Source organism: Neovison vison, chromosome 8, assembly GCF_020171115.1.
Source record: "Neovison vison isolate M4711 chromosome 8, ASM_NN_V1, whole genome shotgun sequence".
Lineage (NCBI taxonomy): Eukaryota > Metazoa > Chordata > Mammalia > Carnivora > Mustelidae > Neogale > Neogale vison.
The window spans coordinates 1,415,747-1,428,568 of NC_058098.1; the positions used below are offsets into that span (position 1 = coordinate 1,415,747).

At 66.7% G+C, this 12,822-nt stretch overlaps 1 protein-coding gene across 1 annotated transcript; it reads left to right on the forward strand.

Moving 5' to 3' along the window:
• Positions 1-344: 344 nt before the first annotated feature.
• Positions 345-12,798, forward strand: CABLES2 (Cdk5 and Abl enzyme substrate 2). The gene is made up of 11 exons (XM_044262711.1): positions 345-618; positions 694-850; positions 8,155-8,226; positions 8,300-8,392; positions 9,049-9,126; positions 9,551-9,659; positions 10,169-10,334; positions 10,678-10,781; positions 11,158-11,264; positions 11,977-12,181; positions 12,314-12,798. The coding sequence occupies exons 1-11, from the start codon at positions 345-347 to the stop codon at positions 12,452-12,454; spliced, it is 1,506 nt and encodes a 501-aa protein (XP_044118646.1). The 3' UTR covers positions 12,455-12,798.
• The last annotated feature ends 24 nt before the right edge of the window (positions 12,799-12,822 follow it).

Here is a 12,822-nt window from a genome sequence, read left to right on the forward strand (position 1 = left end):
CGCCGGCCACCCTGTAGCCGCCGTTCCCGAGGCGGGGATTCGCACCCGGGCCGGCGCCGCCGCCGAGCCGACAGCCGGGCCCCGCGGGGCTTCTCCCCCCGCCCTCCCGCGCCGCTCTCCCGCGCCGCTCTCCCGCTCCCGCCGGCCGCAGCAGCACCGCCTCTAGGACCCAGGGGAGCCTCCCAGGGACTCCGCGGCCCGCCCCCGGAACCGCAAGGACCAATGGGTAGGCGCGACAGCAAGATATTTGCATGTGGGCGCGCCTCGGCCAATGGGCGGCCAGCGCGGGCGCGTGCGCGCGGGTGGGGCGGCGGCGGCGGGCGGCCGGCGGGCTCAGTCGGAGGATGGCCGCGGCCGCGGCGGGTGGAGCCCCGGGCCCAACTCCGGGCCCGGCCCCCGGCCCCGGCGCCGGCCCCGCCAGGGCCCCGCCGCCCGCCGGCCCCGGCCCCGCCGCCAGGGCCCCGCCACAGGCGCTCCGGAGGCGCGGGGACTCGCGGCGCCGCCAGGCCGCCCTCTTCTTCCTCAACAACATCTCCCTGGACGGCCGCCCCCCGAGCCTGGGCCCGGGCGGGGAGAAGCCCCCGCCGCCGCCGCCCGCCGAAGCCCGCGAGCCGCCCGCGCCGCCGCCGCCGCCGCCGGGGCCCCCGGGGCCCGAGCCCCCCGCCCGCGGGGCCCCGCCGCCGCCTCCGCCGCCGCCGCCGCCGCCCGCGCCCCCCGCCGGCCTGCCCGGGCTGCCGGGTCCCGCGGGCAGGGCGTCGGCGCCCCAGGGCCTGCTCAGCCCGGCGCCCGGCCCCGCGTCCGCCAGCCTGGGCCTCGGCCTGGGACTCGGGCTGGACGGGCAACGCCAGAGGTGAGTGGGACCCCGCGCCGGATCCGCTCAGGGCTGGGGTGACCTGACAGCCGGGGACACAGGGTCGGGGTGACCTGGGGGTCATCGGTCCAGGGGACGGCGGCGAAATGGTCCAGGGCCCCATCTGCATAGGACCTGGGGACCAGGGTCAGCTGGGGCCCTGGGAGCCCATGACAGAGGGTCACACATGACTTGGGGATCGGAAGGGGACCCTGCTCCCCTGGGAGCCCCAGACGCAGGGTTGGGGTATCCTGGGCCTCACCAGCATGAGGAAGAGAGTTTTGCCTGGGTCCCACAGGCAAAATCCCACAGATGTGGGGGTCAGCAGCCCTCAGGCCCTCTCCATAGACACAGGGGTCATGGTCCCCTTAACCCTGTCAGCCTCCTTCAGTTTTCGGGTTCCCCAGCCCTTGTCAGCCCCAGACACACAGCCGGGGCAGCTCTGGACACGCCCCTCCCAGTCCCCGGACTCAGGGACTCCCAAGCATCCCTGGTGTGTCTCCTTGAGACCGTTCTCTGAGCCGGACGAACCTCCGGTCTTCCCTGCACTGTACCGTGTGGCCGTCTGTGCCGGCCGAACCTTCCAGCCTCCCGGCCTGCTGGTCCCTGGTCCCCCCCGTTACCCCCATGCTGACTGCTGTCCTCCCCAGCCCATCCCCTGTGAGCTCAGTGCCCCTGGCCCTGTCCGTTCCCAGCTTGCACTTACTCTCCCTGCCCTGATTGCAGTTCTAGGAAGCCCTCAGCCCGTCCCAGAGCACCCACCCCTGAGCCCTGCTCCTCCAGGCTGCCTGTGCCCAGATATCTGGCCTCTGGCTGCCGGACACCCCACTTTCTTCTCCCAGAGACCCTTCCTCAGCTGCCCGTAGAGCTCAGCGTTGGGCGTCCCGGCCGTCCGGCCCCCTCGGCACCTTCCTCTAGACGCTGGGACTTTCCCCTCCCCTCCCACTGCCCACCTTCCCCCTGGGGCTCAGGACTGGCCACGGTCGCGGTCCTTCTGGAACGGCAGTGCTTAGCCTTTGCAGAACAGAGCTGCCGGGCAGGCCCTCCCGAGGCAGCCCCCGTGGGTGTGCTGGGAGGGCGCGGAGCCCTCCGGCTGGCTGGCCCACATAGTCGGGCCGACACCTCGAGTCCCTGGGGTTCAGAGGCTGCTCTCCTCCCCTGGAGGTGGTCACGGCTGCCTCAAACCCCGGGCCCTCAGCGTGGAAGATGGCGGGGCGAGTCCAGACTGAAGGCTTGGTTGTCCATTCTTGACCTCACATTCTGAGTTCTCGCGTGTGGCCCACGGGTAGGCGCGTACCGAGGTCACCGTCACACCGGGGGCGGAAGTCCTCTCCAGCTCTGCGGGGAAGCCGCTGGCTTCTGGGCAGGCCGGGGGGCACCCGTGGACCCGACCCGTGCCACCAACAGGCCTGGCCTGGGCCGCAGAGATGGGCAGGGGCTAAGTGAAGCTAGGAGATCATCCGGGCCCAAACACAGCAGCTCGGCAGCTCGCTCCTGCCGTCCCCGGGGCGGGGGGCTGCTTCTGCAGGAGGAGGCCAGTATTAAGGAAAAACTGGTTTACCGATGGAAATCAGCCCATTTTAAAAACAGAGCCCCAAAGCCTACTTGTCCTCTTCCTCGAAGTTGTAGAGTCCGCCGGAGGATGGTCTCCCGGTCCCACTGGGTCTCTGAGTCCCTCTGTGGTGCGACGAGTCAGGGGGTGTCAGAAGGAAGGGGTGTCCCCTGCTGCCGGGCCGAGCTTGCTGAGAGCCGTTTGTGTCTGCTGCGGGCAGGCCGGCGCCAGGCCACCTCCACCTTGGGGGTGCACGTGCGTTCTGGGCAGCGTGCGCCTTGTTCTAGGCTCTGTTCCGCCAACAGGCAACCCTGCTACGGGCCAGACCCTCCAAACCAGGCCCCCGGCACCCTGCGCCTTGCAGCCACACTCTAGGGAAGAGCCTGAGGGGGTGTGGGTGCTGGAGGCGGCGCCTGTGAGCAGGAACCCCACCAGGCCGCAGGGGCTGCTGGTGCTCCCACCCCGCCCACCCCTGGGAGCTTGGGAGGACGCTGGCATGGGGTGGGGACATGGGGTGCATCGGGGTGCCCTTTGGTTGTCCTGCTGCACCCACCCCCGTCCCTGTGTCCCTCCACCCATAGCCCGAGCCCAGGCCGTGAGCCCTCTCCCGCCGCTCCCGCCTTCCTGCCTGTGCGGAACCTTCCTTCCTGGGCCCTGCCCATAGGGAGCCGTCGCAGAGTGCGTGAGGGCCGGCCAGCCAAGCCCGGGGGCTCCGAGCTGCCAGCCCAGCCCGAGCATCAGTAGTATTTCTGGAGCGGGGGCTAGTGAGGGCCTCCTCCTGAAGTCCGTGCCACGCGTGCAGTGGTCAGACCCGCTGTCATCCTAGGTCCACGCGTGCAGTGGTCAGACCCGCTGTCATCCTAGGTCCACGCGTGCAGTGGTCAGACCCGCTGTCATGCTAGGTCCACGCGTCGGGGCTCTGTTGTGACCATGGGCAGGAGTCTCCGTTTACTCCTCTGTGAAGCGCTTTTGCCTTCTGTCCTACCTACCTGAGGGACTGTGTGAGGTCCCGTGAGCTCAAGGGCCGGGCGAAGGGCGGCCTTGGCCAGGGCCGGGTGAGCAGACAGGCTGCCCGGTGAGTGCCCCCACTCGGTCCACGTGGGGAAGTTGTGTCACCCTCAGGGTTCAGCCTGGTGTGGCTTTTCCTGCCAAGCCAGTGAGCAAGTCACTGGTGTCCACACTTCGCTCCTAGAACCTCTGACACGGTGTTTACTTTCCTTTTGACACCGTGGTCACTTGAGGCGAGCAGACGGGCTTCTGGGCTCCTCCAGCTGGCAGGAACAGGTTTCCAGGCCCTGGCCAGGCCCCACACCCTCCTCTCCTAGAAAGCCCCAGAGGGGCGCAGCTGCCGAGCACAGCCCGAGAGCTGGGCACCGCTGGGCCGCAGCAGCGGTTCCCCTCGCCGTCCTGGGGGATGCAGGTCTGAGATGGGGACGGGGCAGGGCTGTGCTCCCTCTGGGAGCCCCAGGGAAGGAGGCTTTCTGCCTCCCCCAGCTCCGGGTGGCCGCAGGTGTCCGTCCATTCTCCGCTCTGTCTTCCTGGCTTCTCCTGTGAGTGTGTGTCCCAACCCGGCCTTTCCTCTCCTTGCACAGACCCCAGCCGTGGGGTCAGGGCCCACCCGACGGGCCCCCTCTTCATTTGGTCGCATCTGCAAAGACCCTGTCTCTAAACAGGGTCCTAGTCACAGATGTCGGGGTTCGGGACTTCAACAGAACTCACCGGGTAACCTGCTGACCCCTGGGGGGGCACAGCTGAGCCCACTACAGCCCTCATGAGTGTCCAGGGCACTGAGGACAGGCAGGGGAGCCAGGGGCACTGCCAGGAGACCAGGGATGTGGCTGCATCTGCTGGGAGCAGAGCGCCTCGCGACTCTGGAGGCTCCCTCCGGAGCGACTCTAAGACAGGCCTGGGGGCTGCGGTTGCCACGCTGGCCAGGAGCCACTTTGTGTTCCCGAAGCCGCCAAGCTCCTGTGCAAATTAAACCAAGTTGAGTGTCGGAGCCAGCGGTTCGCTTACGACTCTGATTTGGGGTTCTTGCCGGAGGACAGCCGGAGATGGTTACCGAGGGCAGAGCGCAGAGGCACATCGTCCTGTGGCGGCTCAGAGGCCTTGCTGAGACTTGGCCCCCAGAGGCCACAGCTGGGGTCCCATCCCCGGGGCACTTCAGGCCTCTTCGAGTGGTCAGCTAGAACATGGGGTCTGTGCTTTTCCAGGCAGGGACTTAGCCAGGTGGGGTGCCCAGGACCACCACTCCCTGGACAAGTATGCACAAGGGTCTGTGAGGTCAGGTGCCGTGCTCACATAGGCACGGAGCAGGAAAGGGTCCCCAGTCGTGGGCACGGGGGTACTCTGCAGCCCACACCAGCTGGTCTGACCCCTTCACTTGGCCCCTCACTCCGTCTGGGTGGCTCTCAGCCCTCAAACAGACCTCTGGTGGGAGCCTTTCCTTGGCCGGGCACTTCTGCAGTGACAGAGGGCGTTGGTCAGATGATAGAAACTCTAGTGGTGATTTCGTGTTGGCAGGAGCATGTCACATCGGGGGGGGGGGGTGGCAATTCTGAGAGCGAGCGGGAGAGTGAGCAGGCCCGGGGTCCGTGCGGCGGCCACCTGCACCCTCCTGAAAGCCTCTCCCACTGACCCGTGGCCCCTTCTTCCCCAGAGTCCGATGCAGGCACCCTCGGGCCGCTCGCCCACGAGTAGCCCCCGTCCCGCAGACCCTGCCCTGACCGTGGCTCAGCTGAGAGGCTTCCTAGGCCGGGAGACTTGTGTTGCCCAAACAGCCAGGGTCGGGAAGGGGCAGCGCAGGCGACAGAGAAGCCAGGTTTTGTTCTTTGCAGCCTGTTCGCTAGTGGTGGTGTTTTTAGATGGGGTAGAAAATGCGTGTCCCTAGAAGCTCTCTGTAGCCGGCCCCCGCCCCGGCGCACTGAGACGCCAGCTTCCGTCTGCGTCTAGGCACGTGAGAGTGTGTCGTGCCCGGCCTCCTGCTGACCACGCTGCTCACCTCCAGCGGGGACCTTCAGGTGGAGCTGCCGGCGTGTTCTGTCCCACCTGCTGCCTGCACAGACACCTTCCTGGGGGGCAGGTTCCAGAGGCTGAGCAGGGCACCCTTGGCCGGAGCCCATCCGTGCTGGGACCCCGTGCAAAGCCATGGTGGTGTCACCTCGGGGCTCACCGAGGGGCCAGACATTCCTCCAGAGGAACCACTGCCCGAGGTTGACTGCCCAGCAGTTTCTTTTGAAAGGGGCGCTGTCCCGGCGCGGCTGGGCTGCTCCACGTTCTGGGAGGGGTAGGCCCCACCTGACCACCCGGGGCGGCCCCCAGAGGGTCATGCACATGCACGACCAGGGCCCTGACTGCCGGCTCCCCAACCACCTCCACTTTCTGGGAACCCTGCAGACCAGGTGCCGCCCAACACACGGTCACCTCCACACCCAGGGAGGCTGGGATCCCTGGGAGCGTGCAGTGCAGGCTGCTTCTCTCCTGCCCACAGACGCTCCCCTTCTAGAATGTTCTGCAGCCAGCAGCTCATCACTGTGCCCTCACTCCACCCTCTGCTGGTGGGGACAGACCCCACGCTGGGCCCCGCTCCCAGTACCTGCACGTCCACCTGATCCTGAGAGCACAGTAGGCCTGCTCGCCCGGGCCTCCCGTGGCCTGTGTGCCCCTGCAGACCGCCTCAGCTCGGGGCACAGCGACGGGCACTCTTGCAGGCATTTCATCGCAGCTCAGACAGCCCACCGGGAGCGCAGGCCACGTTCAGCAGAGAAGCACCCGCGGACAGGCCTGAGGGGTGGCCTCGATTCCAGCCAGCCCCGCGGGCGCCGCAGGGGGGCAGAGAGGCCATGCTCCTGCCGTTGGCAAACGCACAGGCCGCCTGCGGGTACGCGGGTCCTGGTACCACCTGAGCAGCTGTGACCTCGGGCAGTTCGCTTGCCCACTCTGTGCCTCAGTTTCCCCACACGTCAACAGAGAGTAATAACACGCCGTCACTGTGAGGGCTGAGCGTCTGTGTAAAATGCTTGCGACGGGGGAGAGGTACCTGCAAAAGAGGTGGGAACAGATTTTAAAGCCTGGTGAGCTGAGCTGCTGCCACCATGCCAGGATCTCCGGAAGGCGAGAGCAAGGCGGCAGAGGCCCCGTCTTGCCTGCCACTCCTCCGGGCAGTGGGCCAGCAACCGTGTGCCGGGCCGGGCCTCTGTGGAGGTCGCTGCCGGCTGGGCCCTGCAGATGAGGTCCCGGGTGTGCGGAAGCCGTTGGGACACCACCTGGGAAATGCTCTGAGGAAGCCGCAGGGGCTGCTCCACGGGGTCTCGGAGGCCGGTCCCGCAGGGCCGCACGCAGACACCTCTGGGGACACGTGGGCTCTCCCCAGGTCAGCCGCTTTCCTTGGCACGGGGCCTGCCTTTCCATCTGCTCACTCCTGCCCGCCCCCACCTCCCCCGCAGGTGTCTTAGGACGCTGGCTGTCCTCCTCCGGACGTGCCCCTCCCGCTGCCCCTCCCCCACCCCACCCCGCCCTGGCCAGTCCCCTGCCTGACTGACCCGAGCACTCACGTCACCCCAAGCACTCGTCTGGTAGGCGGCTGCCCTCCCCCGACGCCAGCTGCAGAGGGAGGTCGCTGCCCCTCTTTGGAGACAGGGCCGTGGAGGGAGACCCAGCATTTCACCGGAGGTTGTGCCGTGTTCGATTTTTGTTGCTTTTCAGTGAGATTGTGCTGCCGCGGTCATTCTAAAGGCTTACATGGAGCCTGGGCTGTAGCTCCGAGGTGACAGCCTTGGAGCCCCCAGGACTGCCCTGGCCGTGCAACCCGGGCCAGGTGCCCAGCTGCTCCGGGCTGCCGTAGGCGGTGGCTCCGTGGCAGAAGGTGGGGCTGGGCCCCTAGCACACGATGGTGACTGCCTGTCCCCCTGGCTCCTTCCTCCCGGGACTCCAGGCTACCTCTACCTGGTGAGGTGGCCTGACCACGCTGGGCCTCTTCCGTCAGCCAGGGTCCTGTGGGAGGACAGCATTGCTTCCGGGCAGGCTACAGCTCCCCGAAGTGGCTTCCTCGGCCATGTGTCCCTCCCCTGCTCCCCTCCGCAGGAGCCTGGGCTCAGTTCACACTCTAGACATGCAGGGTGTCTGGCATATGCTGGCCCGTGTTGCTTAATTTCGTGGACCCCACAGCCGTGGTCTCTGGAATCCTCCCTCTCGTTGGGAGCGTGTGTGGACTGGGGCCCATCTGCATAGCTTTGTCACCAGCGGCCCTTGCTGGTGAGATGTACACGTCCACCTCCCGAGGACGAGGGGGTCGACAGGTGACTGCAGGGGTGGCCTGGGTGTCGGTAACCAGGGTTTGTGATCGTGACCTGGGAGTGCAGCCACATAGGGTTTCTGGGCCTTCGGGCTTGAGGAGCTCCCCTGACAATGGGGTGCGAGGCTGTGAGCGCTCGGTGCAGCTCCTTCAGCCTGCTGTGGGGGAGCGTGGCCGGCCCTGCCCATCCTGGGCCGGAGAGGATGCCTGGAACGAGCTGGGCTGAGCTCCAGGAGGCCACGGGCAGCAGACCGGGGTGCTGGTCCCCCTTGGATTCTTCTGGCAAACTCTTGGTCCTTGGGTGGCGCTACCCAAGGCTCAGACCTCACCCCAGACAGGATCCTGACCCAGTCGGTGGCTGGGGCTGCCCTTCGGAGGGGAGACTCCCGAGAGCACATCTCTGGGCCTGAGAGCGGCCCCTTCCCAGGTGTGAGCCGAGGCTTTGCTGTCTTCTTCCAGACGCCGAGTCGCCTCCCAGCGCTGTTCTCTCGAGTTCCTGGAAGACGCTGTGGGATGTGCCTCGGTTCAAAGGTGAGGGTGTCTGAGACCTGGGGCCGGAGGAGGTCTCGAAGGAGGAAAGAGTGATCTGGCTTTTCCCTTGCAGAACCAAGCACATATCCGGATCCCCGAGACACAAAGGCTTGAAGAAGACCCACTTCATCAAGAACATGAGGCAGTATGACACCAGGAACAGCAGGTGCCGCGTGCCACGGCCAGGGCTGCCATCCAATCTGGGGCCCCCGCCTGCAGCCCTGGAGCTGCCCACCGTGTCCCCCTCGCACCGATCAGGGGCTGGGGACCTGCCTTGTCCCCCTCTCTGGTAGCCCAGGTGAAGGGACACAGGACAGGTGTGACGATGCCATGTGGTCGAGAGAGGAGGGCTGGGTTTTATTTGGGAAACACAGCGGATGGTTGATCTACAAGCCGGGATGCCGCTGCCCCATACCGGGGTGTGGGCCTGGTGCGGTGGCCCTCAGGGCTCCTGTGTCTGTTGGCACTGCAGGGACCCCTAGGCGTTCCTGTCGCCCGCCCTGAGACATCTGAGCCCACTGCCCTTCCTGCTGGAAGCCATGCTGCCAAGTGTCCACCCCGTGGCCCTGGTTGGGGAGCTCTGTATTCTCCTAGTGTGGCCCAGACCCCCCCCCCAAGCATGACCCCTAGGGTGACGGGCTCATGCTGGTGACAAGGAGCAGGCCCGAGGCGGGTCTGCATGCTGGGGGGCTTCAGCGGGCCCAGGTGTGCGGTGGTCCCAGCCAGCAGCTCGCGTCTAGAGGAGAAGCTCCCTAGTCTAGAGGAGAAGGCGTTTTCTCCCAGAAACGCCTCCCACCTGCTCTGACCAGCACCTCCCCCCAGGATCGTGCTCATCTGTGCCAAGCGGTCCCTATGTGCGGCCTTCTCGGTCCTGCCCTACGGAGAAGGCCTGCGGCTCAGGTGAGTGGCCCAGGACGGCGCCGAGCTCGGCGTCAGCCCTGGCACAGCTCCCCAGGAACTCTGAAGGCCTTTGGGCCCTGGTTCCCTGGCAGGGGTGTGTCCGCACCGTTGGCTCTGTGTGAGCTGTTTACGGCAGACGCCAGGGACGCTGCTCGTGGGGCCGCTGCCCTGCGCCCTCATGCGCGCTTCAGGCGGCTGTGTCCCGTGCGTCGCTCAGGAGGAAGGAGATGGCCGTCGGAGTGGGCATGGCGATGGGGAACCCTTCCCCTGGGACGGGCCTGGGCCAGCTGGCCAAGTGGGTGGCCTCGGGCAGAGGTCAGTGCCTCTCCATTACTGCCGACCTCTAGAGTATTCGAACAGGAAGTGCATGGGCCTGGGAAGGGGCTGGGAGGGCGGCAGCCGTCTCCCGTCCTCTGCGCTGCAGTGACCTGAGGGTGGACAGCCAGAAGCAGAGGCACCCGTCGGGCGGCGTCTCCGTGTCTTCTGAGATGGTCTTTGAGTTGGAGGGCGTTGAGCTGGGAGCAGATGGGAAGGCAAGTGTGGCTGCGGTCCGTGGGCGGGGTAGGTGTTCGCGGGGCACGGAGCTTGCGCTCGCCAAGGCAATAAACACATGAAGCTATGTTTCCCCCTGAATCTCCTAAAATGCACGGTGTCAGTGGGAGAAAGCCCCACAGCCCGAAAACGGGCCCCATAGCCTCGCTCAGCAGCCAGGTGAGGGTGTCCCGGTGCCGTCTCGGTGCTGGTGATCAGAGGGAGGGAGAAGGTTCCTGTGCTGCAGATCCCACATGGGATGGCAAGGGTGGCCTTTTGGAATGTTCTTGTTATTGAGAATACTAACCCCAGGGGCGCAGCACCCAGTGCGGGGCTGCGTGGGAGCACTCGCCCTCAGTAGGTCTTTCTTCACCCACGCAAGGGTGGCAGTTGTGCGGGGCCTTCCTGCAACAGGAAGGCGTAGGGGACAGCTTGCTGAACCTCTGGTCTCAAGCCGGGGCCAGGGCCCGGGGGCGATAGGGACTGAGCCCTGACACCCTTGTCTCTCCAGGTGGTGTCTTATGCCAAGTTCTTGTACCCTACCAACGCCCTGGTCACACACAAGACAGACAGCCACGGCCCGCCGCCCCAGTCCCGGCCCAGCGCCCCCCGCGCTCTCCCAGGCTCAAGATACAAACCGGCCCCGACCAAGTCAGCGCCAGCTGGCACGGAACTAGGTAACCTCGTGTGCCCTAACTGGGCTTACGGCAGGCGGCCACACCAGCTGGGCAAGGGAGAGCACGTGGCCGACCAGGGTCCCAGTCCGGACAGGGCACCAGGCTCGGGAGCAGGGTCAGGAGAAGGGACTCCCACTAGAGCAGACAGCCTGGGCTTCGTCCGACCGGGCACTGGAGAGATCCCGTGTCCAGCCATGGCAGGGGGCCGGGGGGCCCCTCCTTGTCAAGCGCTCCTTCCTTCCACCCAGCTCTCAGGGGCAGGGAAGCCTGGCTTGCAGCCCCTCCCAGGCTGCAGACCCCAGCTGGGGGCTCGTGGTGGGTCAGGGCTGCCCTCTGCCTGCAGGCGGCGATGCCGGGGACGTGCTGGAATACAATCCCAATCTGCTGGACGACCCGCAGTGGCCCTGCGGCAAGCACAAGAGGGTCCTCATCTTCGCCTCCTACATGGTACGGTGAGCGCCACCACATGCCCACCCCGCACGGCCCCGGGGTCGGGGGCAGGCCGACAGCAAGCTGCCAGGGTGGGGCTGAATGCACCCCCCCGCCCCCGGACAGCAGCAGCCCCTCAGGACAGGACGGGGTACACTGTAGGCCGGAGGGTGCCCTGGGGTCACTGCTGCCTTCAGCACGCACGCCAGTGGCAGGGAGCTGCCCACTCTGTGCTCTCGGGCGTGAGGCGTGTCCTTGGCTGAGCTGGTGCCCGAAGCCACCGCATACTGGCCTCGCAGACCCAGGCCGGCATGAAGTCACCCCCAGGGCCTCGGGCGGGTGGGCCCCTAGGCCTGCGTGGGGCGGGTTCCCCACCCTGCTGCCTCTTCTGCAGACCACGGTGATCGAGTACGTGAAGCCCTCTGACCTCAAGAAGGACATGAATGAGACCTTCCGAGAGAAGTTCCCGCACATCAAACTGACCCTGAGCAAGATCCGGAGGTGAGGGCGCTGAGGCGGGGTCTCCCGGCTCCTGCCCCCATTTCCGGCAGGTCCCGTGAGCTTGACAAAACCATGTGTGCCCCCCCAGCTCGTCCCCCCTCCGCCGTCTGTCCAGGCCAATAGCAGCAGCTCCCCAGTCCTCCACTACCACCTCCGCAGGCCAGGCTGCCTCGAGGCCTCTCGTGCCCACACCTCTAAGCCCTCCTCCCGGATGCCCGCGACAGCACGGGCGGCGGGCGCTGAGCCCCGTGATGGACGGGATCAAGGGCCGACGAGGCTGGCCCAAGACCTCACAGCGAGTAAGCGCCTCCGTGTCCTGCTCTGGGTCCTTCTGACCCCACTGCGTCCCACCGTCCCCTCCCCAGCAGCACCCATAAGGGCTTCACTGAGGTCTAGATGCTGCCTCAGCGTGTCTGCACCACAGGGCCTTTCTGTGGGAGGTTTTCTCCTGCCTCGTCCTCCCCACTGCCACAGGACCGCAGGGACTGTGTCCTCTGTCCAGCGTCCCCTGGACACAGCGCGGGCCAGCCCATATAGCTGGGAGAACGGGCGCCCGACATCAGCCGCTCACCCGCCAAGCTGCAGGCCGAGTGCTGGGCCGCACTGCCCGCAGGGAAGAGGGCTTTCCCGCCGCCCAGAATGCCGTCGAGGGGCCGGGAGAGGGTGGCTGCTTCCTCGGCCCCTGAGCACCAGGCCTCCCTGTCACCCGCAGCTTGAAGCGCGAGATGCGGAACCTTTCTGAGGAGTGCAGCCTGGAGCCCGTGACCGTGTCCATGGCGTACGTGTACTTCGAGAAGCTGGTCCTGCAGGGCAAACTCAACAAGCAGAACCGCAAGCTGTGTGCCGGCGCGTGCGTGCTGCTCGCCGCCAAGATCAGCAGCGACCTGCGCAGGGGCGAGGTGAAGCAGCTCATCGATGTGAGTAGCCCCCCTCCCCCAGACCAGGCTGCCCGCCGGGGACGCCGGGGACCCGGAGCCAGGCCCGCACCCACTGCCCTGGGCGGGAGCCAGAGCCGGGCCTCGCATAACCACCTCGCTTTTTCAATGCAGAAGCTGGAAGAAAGGTTCCGATTCAACAGACGGGATCTGATTGGGTTCGAGTTCACGGTGCTGGTGGCCTTGGAACTCGCACTCTACCTTCCCGAGAGCCAGGTGTTACCTCATTACCGACGCCTCACGCAGCAGTTCTAGTCAAGGCCGGCCCCGCTGCCCACCCAGCCCCGGTGCAGGCGCCCGCGTGGGCCCAGGAGGTGTTTGCAGGCACCGCACGCCCACCGGGCCCCACTTTGGCACCCAGCTGGGGCACCCGCCTGGCGGGGACTTGCTGCCCTCTGTGACTGATGCCACTGTCTCCACACCCTCGCAGCCTTGCAGGGGCACTATTTCTGTTCCAAAGCACACTGTGTCCGTGTATGCCTGAGAGCCTGTCTGTGTGTCCGCAGGAACAAGATGGGAGGTTTTGTGTTCTTTGCCACGTGCCTGAGAGTGGGCTGCATGGGGACCCTGGCTTACCGAACGGCCAGCCCAGCTCCGCGGCATCCTCTTGCATCTTCCACGAA